The 16,876-nt window shown below is 33.3% G+C and overlaps 1 protein-coding gene across 1 annotated transcript; it reads right to left on the bottom strand.

Annotated features, from left to right (window-relative positions):
* Window positions 1–6,571: 6,571 nt before the first annotated feature.
* Window positions 6,572–15,066, bottom strand: LOC148952649 (uncharacterized). Its single transcript, XM_089089055.1, has 3 exons — window positions 14,964–15,066; window positions 8,399–8,519; window positions 6,572–6,819 (listed from the first exon to the last, which is right to left on the bottom strand). Exons 1-3 carry the CDS (start codon window positions 14,982–14,984, stop codon window positions 6,677–6,679), a joined length of 285 nt encoding a protein of 94 aa, XP_088945181.1. The 5' UTR covers window positions 14,985–15,066; the 3' UTR covers window positions 6,572–6,676.
* Window positions 15,067–16,876: the final 1,810 nt, after the last annotated feature.

Genomic DNA, 16,876 nt, shown 5'->3' with positions numbered 1-16,876 from the left:
TTCAATTAAGAGCTTGTTACTTCCGTAGAATTTTTTCATAATTTCTTGAATGAAATTTCTGCATCGTGTATCCAAAAGGAGAAAATAATAAAGAGTTTGTTACATATTTGCTATTTTTTCATAACTTCTTGAGCAAAATATCTATATTGTGTAGCCAAGAGATAAAATCAATAGAGAATTTGTTACTTACTTACATTTTTTTTATAATTTCTTGAATGAAATGTCTGCATTGTGTATCCAGGAGGAGAATTCGAGAAAGAGTTTGTTACTTACAATTTTTTTCATAAATGTCTGAATTAAATTTCTGTATTGTGCATCCAAACGGCGAATTCAAGAAAGATTTTGTTACATACTCAGAATTTTGTCATAATTTTTTGAACGAAATGTTTGCATTGTGAATCCAGGGGGCAAATTCAAGAAAGAATTTGTTACATAGTTAGAATTTTTTCATAATTTCTTGAATAAAATGTTTGTATTGTGTATACAAGAAGTGAATTCAAGAAAGAGTTTGTTACTTACTTGCAATTTTTTCATAATTTCTTGAATGAAATTTCTGTATTGTGTATCCAAGAGGTGAAATCAATAAAGAGTTTTTTACTTACTTACAAATATTTTCACAATTTCTTGAATGAAATATCTGTATTGTATATCCAAGAGGTGACTTCAAAAAATCAATTTTTACTTACTTAGAATTTTTTCATAATTTCTTGAATGAAATTTCCGTATTGTGTATCCAAGAGGTGACTTCAAGAGAGAGATTTTTATATATTTGCGATTTTTTCATAATTTCTTGAATGAAATGTCTGTATTGTGTATCCAGGAGGAGAATTCAACAAAGAGTTTGTTACTTACTTACTTACAATTTTTTCATAATTTCTTGAGTGAAATTGGTATATTGTCTCTCCTTGAAGTAAAAACAATAAATAGTTTGTTACAGTTTTTTTCATAAATTCCTGAATTATATTTCTGTATTGTGTATCCAGGGAGCAAATTCAATAAAGAATTTGTTATATACTTAGAATTTTGACATAATTTCTTGAAGGAAATGTTTGTATTGTAGGCCTATATCCAAAAAGTGACTTCAAGAAAGAGTTTATTACTTACTTGCAAATTTTTTATAATTTCTTGAATGAAATGTCTGCATTGTGTATCCAGGAGGAGAATTCAAGAAAGATTTTGTTACTTACTTACTTACAATTTCTCATATTTTCTTCAGTGAAATTGCTATATTGTCTGTCCTGGACGTGAAAATAATAAAGAGTTTGTTACAGTTTTTTTCATAAATTCCTGAATTAAATTTCTGTATTGTGTATCCAGGGAGCAAATTCAATAAAGAATTTGTTACATACTTAGAATTTTGTCATAATTTCTTGAATGAAATGTTTGTATTGTATCTCCAAGAAGTGACTTCAAGAAAGAGTTTGTTACTTACTTGCAATTTTTTTTATAATTTCATGAATGAAATATCTATATTGTGTATCCAGGCGGAGAATTCAAGAAAGAGTTTGTTACTTACTTACTTACAATTTTTTCATAATTTCTTGAGTGAAATTGCTATATTGTCTGTCCTGGAAGTGAAAACAATAAAGAGTTTGTTACAGTATTTTTCGTAAATTCCTGAATTAAATTTCTGTATTGTGGATCCAGGGAGCAAATTCAATAAAGAATTTGTTACATACTTAGCATTTTGTCATAATTTCTTAAATGAAATGTTTGTATTTTATATCCAAGAAGTGACTTCAAGAAAGAGTTTGTTACTTCGTGACTTTTACTATTAGAAAAATATTGTTTGTAGTAGGCCTTTTTTTTAACTAAATTTTTTTTTTTACTTCGAAATTATTCAACTTTATTTTTTATTTTTTTTATATTGTTTTTTTGTTTTTTTTATGTATCTTAAAATGACAAAACATGCTTACGGCTCTAACAATTGCACTCTATGCTTGCTCAGAGACACGATGCGGCTTTCCCACTGGTACTCTATGGCCGGTTATCGACACTGCCTATTTTATTAAATGTATTAAACCAGTTTTTCTTACGCAGTGGAACAATAAACACATAAGTTGTATCTATAAACAAGTGAGGATGAAGCATTTTAAGAAAGTGTGTTCACGTCATAGTTTTATTGTAGTATTGAATGCTGACAATGAGAAGTATTTGAACAATGAAACAAGTAAAAGTGGTAGCACTATTGGGAATGTATCCGTGCATTGTCATGACAGTAAGGAATTAAATTTTTTTGGAATACCGAAAAAATTCAACTCTTATGATGGCGGATATGTCAGATTGAGATCTCCGGAGATGATTGCACTCAAAGAGAATGCCAACATAAAAATAATAGTTGATGAAGAGGGGCATCTTCTTACTAGTGCTTGTGGTAACATGTTACCCAGTGTTAAACCATATCGTCAGCTTTCAGGTATTAGCATTCAACGGAAGACCAAAAGAAGAAAGGCCTACTCTTCTACTAATATCATAAACCATATCTTGTCTAACTGCCGTAACTGTTACCTGTGTAAAAATAATGTGGTAATTGACAGCGAAATAGCGGGAAAAATAAAAAGGGCATTTCTAGAAAATATCACTAAGGAATATAAAGATGAATCGATGAAAAACAAAGTGCCAGCAAACGTTACTACCATTGATCAAACAATTAATGAACCAAAAAATAGCAAAGATGAAATGCATATTCAACATGTGGATGACCCCCCAGTAAAAATGTGTTCACATGTTAGTTTTATTGTAGCACTGAATGCTGACAAGGAGAAGTAATTGAACTATGAAACAAGTATAAGTTGTAGCACTATCGGAAACGTTTGCCTACGTTGTCATGACAGTGAGAGTTTAGATTTCTTTGGAATACCCAAAAATTTAAATTATTCACATTCTGCATATGCGAAATTATCATTTCCGGAGATGATTGCACTCAAAGAGAATGCCAACATAAAAATAATCGTCGATGATAGAGGACAACTCCTTGCTAGTGTTGCTGATCACATGCTACCTATTAATACATCCTATCGTCAGCCTTTGGGTATTAGCATTCGACGGAAGGTCAAAAAAAGAAAGGCCTACTGTTCTACTAACATCATAAACCATATCGTGTCTACTTGCCGGAACTGTTACATGTGTAAAAATAATGTGATAATAGACAGCGAAATCACAGTCAAAATTAAAAAAGCAACGGCAGCCAATATCACTAATGAATGTCAAGATAAATTAATGGAGAATAAAGCATAAGTGAACCTTATTACTACATGAATTAAATAATAGCAAGGATGAAATGTGTATTGAACCTGTATGTGACATCCCAGTAAAAATTATATATGACTCAAAATGGAATAATGATTATTCAAGTGGTTATGAACTAAGAGAAGTGAGTAACTCTAGTATCAAGAGAGAACCTTATGATTTATTTTATGGAACAGATTCAAAATGTTCAAAGTGGCTCAATAATATTAATAGTGTATTATAATGTAAACGATATACTTTTATGTTAATATTCTACATGTTGTTATTTCAATAAAAATATTTTATGCATTACTCTGTTATATTTCTATTATTTATGATACGCTAGCATGTCAACACTTAGAATGTTTATTAGAAAAGTCGGAGATTTTTTATTTGAGAAAATTAGAATTGGACTAAAACTTTTTTCTTTTCTTTCAGAAAATTCAGAAGAGAACTTGAACTTTTCTTCACTTCCTTTTAAAAAGTATTGCTTGATGTTGGGGTGTGCAAAAAGCTGTAAAGTAAAGTTGTGGTGAAAAAGATGAGTACTTCAAGTTATAAAATTGGTTTAGGAAGGACATTACGTAAAGAACTTATTCTGAAAGATATAATAAAGCTTTTTGAAAAGTACTGCTTGATGTTGGGGTATGCAAAAAGTCGTAAAGTAAAGTTGTGGGTGAAAAAGATGAGGACTTCAACTTGTAAAATTGGTTTAGGAGGGATATTACGTAAGGAACTTGTTCTGAAAAGATATAATAGAGCCTTTGAAAAGTATTGCTTGGTGTTGGGGTGTTCAAAAAGTCGTAAAGCAAAGTTGTGGGTGAAAAAGATGAGTACTTCAACTTGTAAAATTGGTTTAGTAGGGATATTAAGAAAAGAACTTGTTCTGAAAAGATATAATAAAGCCTTTTGAAAAGTATTGCTTGATGTTGGGGTATGTAAAAAGTCTTAAAGTAAAGTTGTGCTGAAAAGGATGAGTACTTCAACTTGTAAAATTGGTGTTTGGAGGGATATTACGTAAAGAACTTTTTCTGAAAAGATATAATAAAGCCTTTTGAACAGTATTGCTGGATGTTGGGCTATACAAAAAGTCTTAAGTAAAGTTGTGGGTGAAAAGGGTGAGTACTTCAAGTTGTAAAATTGGTTTAGGAAGGACATTACATAAAGAACTTGTTGCGAAAGATATAATAAAGCCTTTTGAAAAGTATTGCTTGATGTTAGGGTGTTCAAAAAGTTGTAAAGTAAAGTTGTGGTGAAAAAGATGAGTACTTCAACTTTTAAAATTGGTTTAGGAAGGACACTACGTAAAGAACTTGTTCTGAAAAGATTAATAAAGCCTTTTGAAAAGTATTGCTTGATGATGGGGTATGCAAAAAGTCGTAAAGTAATGTTGTGGTGAAAAAGATGAGTACTTCAAGCTGTAAAATTCTTTTAGGAAGGACGTTACGTAAAGAACTTGTTCTGAAAAGATATAATAAAGCCTTTTGAAAAATATTGCTTGGTGTTGGGGTGTGCAAAAAGTCGTAAAGTAAAGTTGTATGTGAAAAGGATGAGTACTTCAACTTGTAACATAGGTTTAGGAGGGATATTAAGAAAAGAACTTTTTTTTGAAAAGATAAAATAAAGCCTTTTGAAAAGTATTGCTTGATGTTGGGCTATGCAAAAAGTCGTAAGGTAAAGTTGTGGATGAAAAGACGAGTATCTCAAGTTGTAAAATTGGTTTAGGAAGGAAATTACGTAAAGAACTTGTTCTGAAAAAAATATAAAAAAGCCTTTTGAATGTATGGCTTGATTTTGGGGCATTCAAAAAGCCATAAAGTAAAGTTATGGGTGAAAAGGATGAATACTTCAAGTTGCAAAATTGGTTTAGGAGGGACATTACGTAGAGAACTTGTTCTAAAAATATATTTGGGGGGAGCCAAAAAGTTGAGGGTGAGGGAAGACCCTTCTGTGTCTCAAGTGCGCAAAAAAGAAGTATTAAAAAATGACGGGGGGGTCGGGGGGAGGGGGGCTCTTTGGGGGTCATGGGGAAGAGAGCCTTTGGGATTCCCAGGGGGCATTTTGGAGGCTTGGGGGGATGGGGCCCTTTGGGGTTGTGGTAGGGGACCTCACAACACTGTTCAAATGGAACTTGTGTGTTATAACGACCCCAGAGTTTCACTCCAAATCGTCTTCTAAAATGTTTCAAACTGTTTCGCCTAAATAATCTTCTAAAATGTCTCAAACTGTTTCGCACAAATAATCCCCTAAAATGTCTCAAACTGTTTCGCCCAAATAATCCCCTAAAAGTAATTTCTGCATGTTCCTTTGTTTCGATATCCCTGCGCTGTCACATTTGAAATTCCCAATAAACCATTTCCCGCGTTAAATATATCCAATTTGTCTTCATCTCGAAGGTGTACCTAGCTACACTATTAAGGTTTCGATAGAATATTAATTTATCTCTTTAACCTAAAGATCAGAGAAGCCATATTTAAAAATAGAATTTATATCTCTTTAGAGTCCAGCATAAATTCTAGAAATCTAGTGATGTCATTTCTAATTCCTGATATTAAAGACTAGGGAAGCCATATTGTTTCTTAATTCCCGTTAGAACCAATAATTAACCGTCAGATTATGTAATCAGTTTCCCAGAAATCTACTTCCCCTTTTGTCCTAGTCGATTACGCAATCAATTTCTCAGAAATCTGACTCCCTTCGTGGATCAATAATCCTTGAATAAATTATTTACTCGTCAGCTTTAGACTCAATTATAGATGGCAGCACGCAGTGTATCTCGGGCTGGTACCCTTTTCCCTGCTGCGGTCGTTTGAGACGTTTGTTTTTATATGTAGGTATTTTCTCTTGTTTTTTATTTTATCTGTATTAGTTTATTGTTACTTTATAATGATTCTTTGTATTCCAGATAATGTTTCTTATCTTTCAGTCAATTGTAACTGTGGATGATTAGTTTAAATCCAAAGAAATCTCGCATTTTAATATTTTCAAAGACTAAAAATTACTATCCATGGGCAGACAAAATTTATTCTTTTAGGGAACTGTTTGAATGTCAAAAATCAGTTATGAATTTAGGTACGGCTTAGGATGAATAATTAACATTCAGTCGTCATATTGATCATGATATGTACTTGATTTAAATGAAGGACTTCACAACGACCTGCTTTGTGAATAATTGAAATGATAAATAGACATCATTTTTCAGGCCTACCAATGCTATAAAATATGCGAAAATAAAGCTTACATATAGTATACAGCACATCCAGCCAGGTGATACTTGGGTGTTTTGTACCTTACATAAATCCCTTGTTGGTGCTTAGAGAATTGGTAGAAATACGTATGAAATACTATGTATATTATATAAAGTTACTATAACAAAGAAACAACAAAATGTTTTACTTGTAACAGCTAACAGCAGCAGTAACACCAAATATTTGACAACCTTTCAATTTTAGCCATAAAAGCCACCATAGCCTCCATAGCCACCATAGCCTCCATATCCTCCAAGGCCATATCCACCGTATCCGTAATATGGATAGCCGAAGCCATATCCTCCATAAAACCGGCCCTTCTCGTCTCTATTTTGATTGTTTCCTATTTGGAAAGAAAAATGATTACTTTACAAGCACTGAACAGAAGCGACAACAGTTTTCATTTCTCTTGTTATTTTCTTGGAAATTTCACTACAGGAAGTTTTTATTTTTGCTCTACTAATATTTTCTTGAAGTTTCAAAAGTATATCCAACTAACGCTCTTTCGAAGAAAATTTTAAAATGCTGTGAAAATGTGTTCTACTACTTCTTGTTTAAAGTTTGACGAGGAGGGCTTTCTTCTACTTTATATTTTCCAAATATTCCTAGGTAGTTTGGCCCAAAGGTCGGCCTACTGATGGGACCCTAAAATGGACAATTTTTCGTAATTATCAAACACATTCTGAGTGTTCCGACTGAATTTTTTCTATTTTTTATTTAAACCTTTTGTTTTTTATAGGAAAGTTTCTTTTATTACATGTTATAATAAAATATGTTCTTTTCACTTTTGTATAATAAAATATATAATAATAAAAATATGTTCTTTTCACTTTTGTCGAAATAAAACGAAAGTTTTTTTTTTTACAGTGAGGATGACTTTTGGGAAATTATACAAAACTATGTCGGGTATACATGATGTGGAAAAAGTGAATTGAAACAATAAATGTAAAATCGTAAACATCTGGATATCTTTGGGGTAAGTATGTAAGTAAGTATGACAGCAATAGAACCTTAAGCTCCAAACTGGCGGTGCTGATCTCCAACTTCATGGCCTTTCAGCCAGCCTTCAGGGATGGGGGATTTTCGGGTTGTATAGGGCTCATTCAAGACATCCTTTCAATGCAAATACACATAGTTTTAACACAACCTACTGCTCAGGTCCTTTCCATATTTTATCCGGAACAGTAAAATATAACCATTTCACAAATTTTCAATGTGAGAAAATTTTCAAATTTTTTTTAAAGGGTTCTAAATAATTAAAAACTAACGCGAGTGGAAACAGAAAGAAACTGCAGCCTCAGTTTTGCTAAATTGAACAAAAAAATAGTTTTTTTTTAGATGAGGGTAGAGAGACATCCTAAAATTTAAAGACATAGTAACTGTTCTGTAATTATAGATATGCCCACGTTTCAGCTAGGTCATTCCTTACTCCTAGTTTATTACCGCGAACTATTTGAACAAGGAATAGAACACACACACGTACAATATACAATGACAAGAACAGTATTTAAAATTTCTAGTTGGAGATAAGTTAGTTGAAAAAGTGAAATTAGAATTTGGTAGGTTGCGAAAGGCGAGTAATATACTGACAAGTTCTAATGATGGTGAATCACCAACCATAAAAACTCGCGCTAAAAATCAAACCCCTTTCGGCTTAAGAAAAATCTTGTCTGGGTTCTAAGGAAATCGCCAAGAATTAAGTATATCTAATTAACGATTATTATCATCAGCCTTTTTGAAGGTTCTTTTTTGGCTGTCGTTTGATTGTTAAATGAAAACCGAGGCAATTAAAAGTTAGACAGCAAATTTTTTACGGGTAAATTGCAAAATTTATCAAGACCTTGGATTATGAATAGAGATTATTTTAGAATCTAGAATATACAGCCCTCACGTGCCCATTGGTTATGTAACTGATGCCTTACTTTCATCAGAGGCTTGTCTTCTTTCTGCAAAACCATCAAATTGTGATGTTCCAAAGCCTTCTGCTTTTCTTGGCCTGGCAGTGGTAAAACTGACTAGTCCCATAAAGAGGAAGCACATAACCTGAAAAGGATTAATTTGATTATGTAACACATTATTTTCAACATCCAAGTTGTGTTTGAAATTACACAATAAATTACACATTCAGACAAAACTTAACTGCAAAGTAAATGTAATTAATTATGGGACGGTTGTGAACAGATTTGTTAATTGGATATAGTTTATGTATATAAGACAAATATAATCGTCACAATCATGGGTGTAGAGCTTCTCTTTTCTAGGACAGTTAGGGACTATCAATTTAATTAAATCTGAAGTCCCAGTAGGGTACTGACACCATATTGCATAACGGATTGCAGCAAGTGACTTAACTTTGTAAGCTATCCATTTGTTTGTTCCCTCCCCGTTTTTGGTCTTCAGATTCATTTAGAACCAAGTCATTTCTTTTTTACTAAAAATATTATTGCCTGAAAAACGTATTTGATGTAATTTAGTTTATTAACATTATTTAGTTTATTAACATAATTCCTATACATTTTGAGGGCATTGATCCCTGGTAAAAATTCCTTCATATCTATTAGCCATACCAGGTTTCATTGGATGTATCTCGTGTAGATACAACTTAAGTATGTTCCAAATCCTAGGTGTAATTTATCATTTTCAAGGAGTCTTTCTATTTCTTAAACAATCCTTCCTGTCAAGTCTTCATTAATAAGGCTTCAACTGCTAAAGACACATACTCACCTCTTTGTTGTTAAAAATTCTGTTTTGGAATATAGTTTTTGAATAAAATAAGATGAAATCCTGTTTCAAAAAGACCTTTCACAACTGGTGACTTTACATTTGTTGTAAATAAATGACAATGAACAAATAAATGCACAATTTAATTGTCAAAGGTATCGATAGTTTTTAGTTCAGAGTATCAGAGAAGGTTATTATTCCCAACATGGTGCAGGCCCCACATGTGTGGCATGGCAATATTTTGGTGGTTCATGGAAAGGAATGTCAGCTGACTATACTTTAGAGCCATCATTTTGGAAACAAAACATTTATATGGTGATGAAATATGCCTAAAGAACTAAAATCGGTTGGGAGCCACTCAGCTACAGTCTATTTTGATTATATTATTAAATTAAAGCAAAAAGAAGTTTCTTCAACTGAAACTAAGGAGCAACATTAAAATTCAAAACGAACAGGAATTATTGCTTGTATGAGGGGGTTTGCTCTTCCCCAACACCTCACTCCTTACGCTAAAGTTTTTTAATACTGTTAAAAACAGCTTTTTATTGTTTTAATTAAACGAACATAGTTTTTCAGGAGTAGTTCTTAAGGAATTGGGACAGAATTCAAACTTAAGCGTAAAGAGAGAGATTTTGAGAAGGAGCGGATCCCCTCATATATGAAAATTATTTGAAAAAAACTACGTTTTCTAAAGAGTTAAAGAGGCTGAGTCACAAGTTCGAACCTTAAAACGTACAGGGATTAAAAGGTACAGTTGGGGGGCTGCAGCCCCCCAAACCCCCCTTTTTCGCAGCCTTTAAATAAAAAAAATTTTTAAACTGAAAGTAAGGAGCGACATTAAAACTTAAAGCGAACAGAAATTATTCCGTATATGAAAGGGGCTGTGTCCTCCTCAACGCCTCGCTCTTTACGCTAAAGTTTTTATTGTTTAAAAAAAGAGTTGTGAGAAAGTCAAACTTTAGCGAAAAGAGCGAGGCATTGAGGAGGGCACAGCCCCTTTCATATACGGAATAATTTCTGTTCGTTTTAAGTTTTAATGTCGCTCCTTACTTTCAGTTTAAAATTATTTTTTTTTATTTAAAGGCTGCAAAAGCGGGGGGTTTGGGAGGAGGCAGCCCCCCAACTGTACCTTCTAATCTCTGTACGTTTTGAGGTTCGAACTTGTGACTCAGCCTCTTTAACTCTTTAGAAAACGTATTTTTTTTCAAATTATTTCTGCACGTTTTTGTACAGTTTATTACTTATTATTGCTTGACTAACTGTTAGATGATTGTGTATTATTCTTTTCTTTCTCGACAGGGTGTTTTAAGGGTCGACCTTGTAACTCAGCCTCTTTAACTCTTTAGAAAACGTAATTTTTTTCAAATAATTTAAAAAAGAAACTGAGTTTCTTTTTTAAAATTTAAATTCAGTATATAAAAAATTTCCTCTGACAGGGACTCGAAACCAGGTCTTCCACATAACAGTCCGGAGTATCGACCGCTGTACTAAAGAGACATAATTGTAATTGTATTTTGAGTATGTGGAATCTATTTTTGATGCAAGCAAATCCCCACAAAACTTGATATTTGATTTTTGGAAAACAGGGAAGGAGTGATCGGATTGAGCTGAAATTTCGAAGATAAGATCCTAGGTCCCAGGAAAGCTCATCCTCTAAATTTCAGTCCGATCAGACAACGTTTAGGGGGGCTGTGGTGGGAAAAATTAACATGGGCTCTTATAGGAAAACGAGGTTTTTCGTAAATGTAAATTCGGGGGATAATTTTTTCGGTCTGAAAATATCAAAAGGCCCTAGCAGGTGAAATTCTGCTTCGAATGAGTCCTCATTCACTCGAATCAGTTGCCAACTGTGGCCTGTAGTAGGCGTGGCTAACAGACAAAACTTGATATTTGGTTTTTGGAAAACAGGGAAGAAGTGATCAGATTGAGCTGAAATTTCGAGAATAAGCTCCCAAGCCCCTGGAAAACTTATCCTCTAAATTTCAGCCCAATCAGACAACGTTAAAGGGGGGCTGTGGTGGGAAAATTTAACATGGGCTCTTATAGGAAAACGAGGTTTTTCGTAAATGTAAATTTGGGGGATAATTTTTTCGGTCTGAAAATATCAAAAGGCCCTAACAGGTCAAATTCTACATGGAATGAGTACTCATTCACCCGGATCAGTTGCCAACTGTGGCCTGTATGCATGGCTAACAAGAAAAAAAAAGAACTTTAAGTGGCTATATTTGTTTTTTGGAAAACAGGGAAGGAGTGATCGGATTGAGCTGAAATTTCGAGGATAAGCTCCCGGACCCTAGGAAAGCTTAACCTCTAAATTTCAGCTTCGGACAACGTTAAAGGGGGGCTGTGGTTGGAGGGTTGAAACTTCCGGCCCACTTTTACCCATGAAGATAAAGTCGGAGGGGGGGTGAAATTTTGCACGTTTCTTAGTTTGAGCTTGGGCTACAAAATGCGATTACTGCTGTCTCTCTGCGAATGCTAGGACTGGAAATCGCTTAACATTGTGGTGGGTCGCCTCTTTATAGAGGCACAAGTGTGCCTCCTTGATAATTTCTGTTCATTTTAAGTTTTAATGTCGCTCCTTACTTTCAGATGAAAAAACTTGTTTTTTTTTTAATTTAATTTCTGATTGTTCTTTTAAATAATGTCAGGAAATCTGATTACACCTCCACGGAAAAATCCCTCCTCGTTCACGGATTTAGTCTCTAGACAATTCAGTGTTGGAAAAAATTTACCCCGGACAATTACCCCTACTATCTTCACGCGTAAAATTGAGTCGACAAAGAGAAAGCAAGATATAAGAATAATTTCGTATAAGAATTCTGGCAAATTCCCACAGTTCAAAATTTCCCGTGAAAAAATCACCCCCTGGAAACTTCCCTCCCCATGGAAAATTATCCCCGTGAAAAATCCCACCAGCATAAAATTCCTTTTTCCCTGCCCGGAAAACGCATGCATACTTCTCAATAACAAATACTACACATCAACAACGGGCATATTGTGTAACTTGAAGACCTTTTACAAGGGGCTGATGGGGTCATGATATCTCGAAAGGCATAGTTATTTGGCCTTTCATCTATGCTGAACAAAATGGTTATCTCAAAATTTTTATCGAACAATTTTGAGAAAAATGCGTGAGATGGGGCCTAGATGCCTCCGATTTTTTGGTCACTGAAAAAGGGCTCTCGAACTTTTAATTTCCATTCAAATGATCCCTTTTCCTATAGTATAGGACCGCTGGATCAATACAATCAACCCTGGAAAAAAATAAGTAAACACGCATCCGTGATCTTTCTTCTGGCAAAAAAATACAAAATTGCATATTTTTGTAGATAGGAGCTAGAAACCTCTACAGTACGGCTTTGTAAACACTAAATCTAACGATATGATTTTCATTAGGATTCTCACACTTTTAAGGTGTGTTTACCCTTTTTTTCAAAAATCAGGGCCATTTCCTCAGGCTCATAACTTTTGATGGGTAAGACTAAACGTAAAGAAACATAAATATTTAAAATCAGCATGAAAATCTAATTTCTTTGATAATTCTATTGGCAAAAAAATTTCCTTTTTTTGGAGAGTTTTGGCTTCTATTGAGCCGGATCGTTCCTTTATACAGTTGGTCATCACGAACTGTTTGATAAATATGAAGTTTGAATATAGTTTGATAAATATTTTAAAAATACTAATGATTTCTTAATTTCAGAGCTATAGTGCAGACCATTTAAGCTTCTATCTAAAGAGATGAAAATTTTGCACATTTTCGAAGAAGGAGGATCGAGGATGTCCCATTTTGTTGGTGAAAACTACTATTTTCGTTAAAATAGGAAGAGTAAAATGCTATTAAATAAAATTCCTTCGTCTGCATGAAATAAAGGGCAAATATAAATGTTTGACAAGACAAAAAAAGCGTACAGTGCTGAATAAGTGAGCATGAATAACTGCACTAGTATTCATTCAATACCTAAAAAACCCTCAAAATAAGTCTGTAATATGGATGCTGTGGGGTGATAATTCCCCTCAAATTCCAAAAATATTTTTTTCTTTGTAAACAAAATTTTTACATTCATCATAATATTTTAAAAGGGGGGGGAAGAATGTAGGGATCACAATTGCCATAAGAAAACTTTACAGGGGGGCGGAGATATATGCTACAGAGAAGTTTTGTTTTTACAAAGATTTAAACGGCAATTTTTTTTTATCCTTTTCCTATTTACATTAATTATTACTTTCTTCTATTATCCTAAAAGCGGGATGGCAGGGGGAGGGAGCCGAAGCCCTGCTGGAACACCTGAGAAATATCCTTATAAAAAAATCAAACTCTAAGTAAATAGCGACACCTATAAGCAAAAATCGAAACTAAAATCTAAAATCGAAAACTTGAATCCAATTTGTGTAACAAGCATATATCTAATTTGTGTAAATTCAAAACATAAGAGATTGATTTAGTTGATCTTCAAAACCACACAGAAAACAGTCGATCAACTCTGGTAATAAAAAAAACGGTTAAACTCCCCCAAAAAGGGTTATGATTTTCATGAGAAACGTAAAATGAAAATAAACGAATGTACATTTCCCAAATGTGCCCTCTACAAAATCTCCAGTTTCTTTATTTTCAAAGAAGGTTGGTTACGCCTGCATGTCTTGTTTCTCCGGGAATAATTTTATTAAATCAGTACAATCAAATTTGTAAAGTATTTTATAAATATACTGCTCGTTTTCATCCATAGAAATCATTGCTCTAAATAAATTACCGCACTCCATCGTTTTGGTACGTGCAACGGCAATTTTTGACCAAAACGTGACAAAAATACTATCGAGCAAAAACATTTAGAACTATTACAGGAAATATTCTTTGCATTTCGAAGGCCTTGCTGCTCTTATACATGCCATGTTCTCTAAATATATTTATAATCTATGAAAAATCAACTATTGGTACATACCGTTTAAATAATAAAACTAACCGGCTATAGAGTATCGATAAGTTTCGTATAGTTTATTAGGATGTTGGCCAGTGCACTCTTTTATAGATGGAGGGTACCTGGGGCCTTTAAAACTTTTCTAGGCCCATATTTTCGAAGATTTTATGACTTGGATAAATTAAATTAATGCTTAGAGGATTGTAGATCAAACTTATGAGATCCTTACATTAGGAGTAATTCATTTTTGGGTTGATTTGCGATGAATTCTGCAACACAGGTGTTGATGGAGGTGAAGGCTCTTCTTCCGCCACGGAAATAATTTTTTATTTTGGAAGTTTATACTATATTTCCAAAGCTGTCGAACTAACTAAGCTACTTTTGGCGAAGCGTTGTATGGCAAAAATTCAAATTTGATGAAAAGTGTTCGTTTTGTTTTTGCTTTTTTAGGGGGGAATACTGGTGGTTGTGGTAGTTTTTGACATAGCAATAGTAGCTTTGGGCATGAGACTGGAAAAAATAATGCAATTTCAAAACCAATTTGCAACAAAATGTAAACAAAATTTCAAACAAAATGCAATTTCTCATTTCAAATAAGACTAAAGAGGAAAAGACTATTTTGGTGCTTTAAAAATATTTTTACTCTATTTCAAGGGCCTTGGTAGTTTTAGCCGTCATTTTTAGGAAATTGAAGCAAAATGTCAAAGTTAAATAATTGTGAATTAAGGAAGGGCAACATCCTCCATAAAGAGAATAATTCCAATCCCCTTTAAGTTTTAATGCCACTCAGTAATTTCATTGGTAGAAAAAATTTATTTTCTTTTTATTTAAGAAATTAAAGAACACTTACCATTGAAGCCAAAATCTTCATTTTAGAATTTCAAGTTCTGTTTTTCACCACTGCACAAATTCAATCTGATATCTTATCGCAAATTTTCAGTCCTTATAGTGGCTAATAATAGCCTTTACATAATCTTTAATCAAGGTCTTTTAAAACAACTGTAGCTGAATCTTAAATCAAAACAATTTCAATTTCTCTTATAATTGTGGTTAAAGCAGTTGCAGCAAAAAGCAAAGGTCAACCAAAATTGACGGTATAACGGAAATTTCAAAAATAAGTATTGAATAAAAAAAAACCTCCAGTGACATAAATTCTTCTGAATCAGGAATACCATCATGAATCTTTTTTGCTCTTTTTGAAGAAAAAATTGATCTCGACCGAAAAAGGAAGTATATTCAAACAAAAAGGGATCATTAGAGTTATTATTGTCCAAAAAATTCGCATAAGGGGTTAATCCCCCGTTTTGAATACCAGAAAAAACAATTGTAAATTAGTCTGTTAATCATTGTTGTTTTGTTATCATACGACGCCAGAGGGGCACTAGAACATTGTCAAGAACATTAAGAGCTCTTTCGGAAGCTACTCTTTACAAACCCCCCAATTCTATATATTTGTGTTTCTAATGCCATAGTTAAGTATCATAGGCCATTAAAGGGTTAAAAAGTTTATTTAGATGTGATTCACGAATACTAAGTACTATCTATTTCTATCTTTACCGAGAGACTTAATTAGGGACTGCACTGGTTAGAACAGAATAAAAACTGTATCATAAGAATTACCGCAGATGATAATCTTTGAACAGAGGTTTACAATCCCCCATCTTAGAAACTTCCACCTTTTCTAAATATTCAAATACGACCATCCTGTGCTTGAAGTAATTTTTAAATTTAACATATAAAAATCACTCTCCTGGTGATGAATGCTAATATGGTTGGTGCCAGAGCCCTAGACTAGTTGTGATTGTAGATGGTACAATTTTTACTCGATTTTGCAATTTAATTTTCAAGTTTCTCCCGAATATGTAGTGTCATCCATCTTTTTTATTTTACAGATTTAGCAGCAGCTATAACCTATTAAAAAACAAAACCCAACTCAATGTAACCCAAGTTTAAAGACAAATTTTTCGAGTGATTATTTCATAAAAATTTATTCACAAATTCTATTTAGAGTCTTGGTTTTGGCGGAAACTTTAAACAGAAATCATAACCTTCAGCGCTAATTGTGGCATTAGATGAAACGTTTTTTTTTTACATGTTTGTCAATATCTGCTTACTATCATAAAGCAAAACAGAGCAATTTTATAAGAGCAGACACAAAGAAAACAAATCTTTTGCTCACTCTGCATACAGTATTTGCCCCGTCCTCAAAGTTTGGCTTACCAGATAAGCTTTCTTCTATATTTTAAAGCAAGTGACTGAGCCAGGTGAACGAAACTTTCTGGAGTTACCTCAAACATGAATTTCTTAAAATGGCTAGAATTTCTAAAATCAACATCAAGTGACACAGATTCGTGTGTGTTTTTATTTTTTACAATTAAATACTCGAATACTGCTTTTTTTGGACTGAGTTTTAAAAGAAACATTATAAATAACCTTATCAAGTTGGCATGAAAGTTGGTATTTTACTTTGAACTGTAATTTACTGGGAATTTACTGGGGAGGCATTTAGGACTCCGCTTCGGGTTTGAGAAAATTGTCTTCTACAAAAAAAAAAATATGAAAACGATTCTTCTCCCAGATGCACTTTAGGAGTTGAAGATATGGCCAACGTTCTAGCAGGGTGCCAGAAGCTTTCTCTGTTCATTTTTCTTTTTTTATGATAGACTTGAAATTCCAGGAATCAAACAGACAATTTTGAAAATGGCAATTGTTCAGGTTTGTAGATATGCTAATGAAAGGAGTATAATAAAGAAAGGAGAGGAT

Source organism: Artemia sp. Qi Xiang Cuo, chromosome 5 (assembly GCF_049724085.1).
Source record: "Artemia sp. Qi Xiang Cuo chromosome 5, ASM4972408v1, whole genome shotgun sequence".
NCBI lineage: Eukaryota > Metazoa > Arthropoda > Branchiopoda > Anostraca > Artemiidae > Artemia > Artemia sp. Qi Xiang Cuo.
Note: the sequence above shows the minus strand (reverse complement) of the source record. Positions and strands in the feature narration are given on the sequence as shown.

What these genes read in the sequence shown, in the direction of transcription:
- LOC148952649 (XM_089089055.1), bottom strand. Translation starts at nt 14,984, where the DNA reads ATGAAGATTTTGGCTTCAATG. An exon ending in TGAAGATTTTGGCTTCAATG is followed by an intron (nt 8,520 to 14,963) that starts GTAAGTGTTCTT and finishes AATCCTTTTCAG; the next exon opens with GTTATGTGCTTCCTCTTTAT. An exon ending in AAGACAAGCCTCTGATGAAA is followed by an intron (nt 6,820 to 8,398) that starts GTAAGGCATCAG and finishes CTTTCCAAATAG; the next exon opens with GAAACAATCAAAATAGAGAC.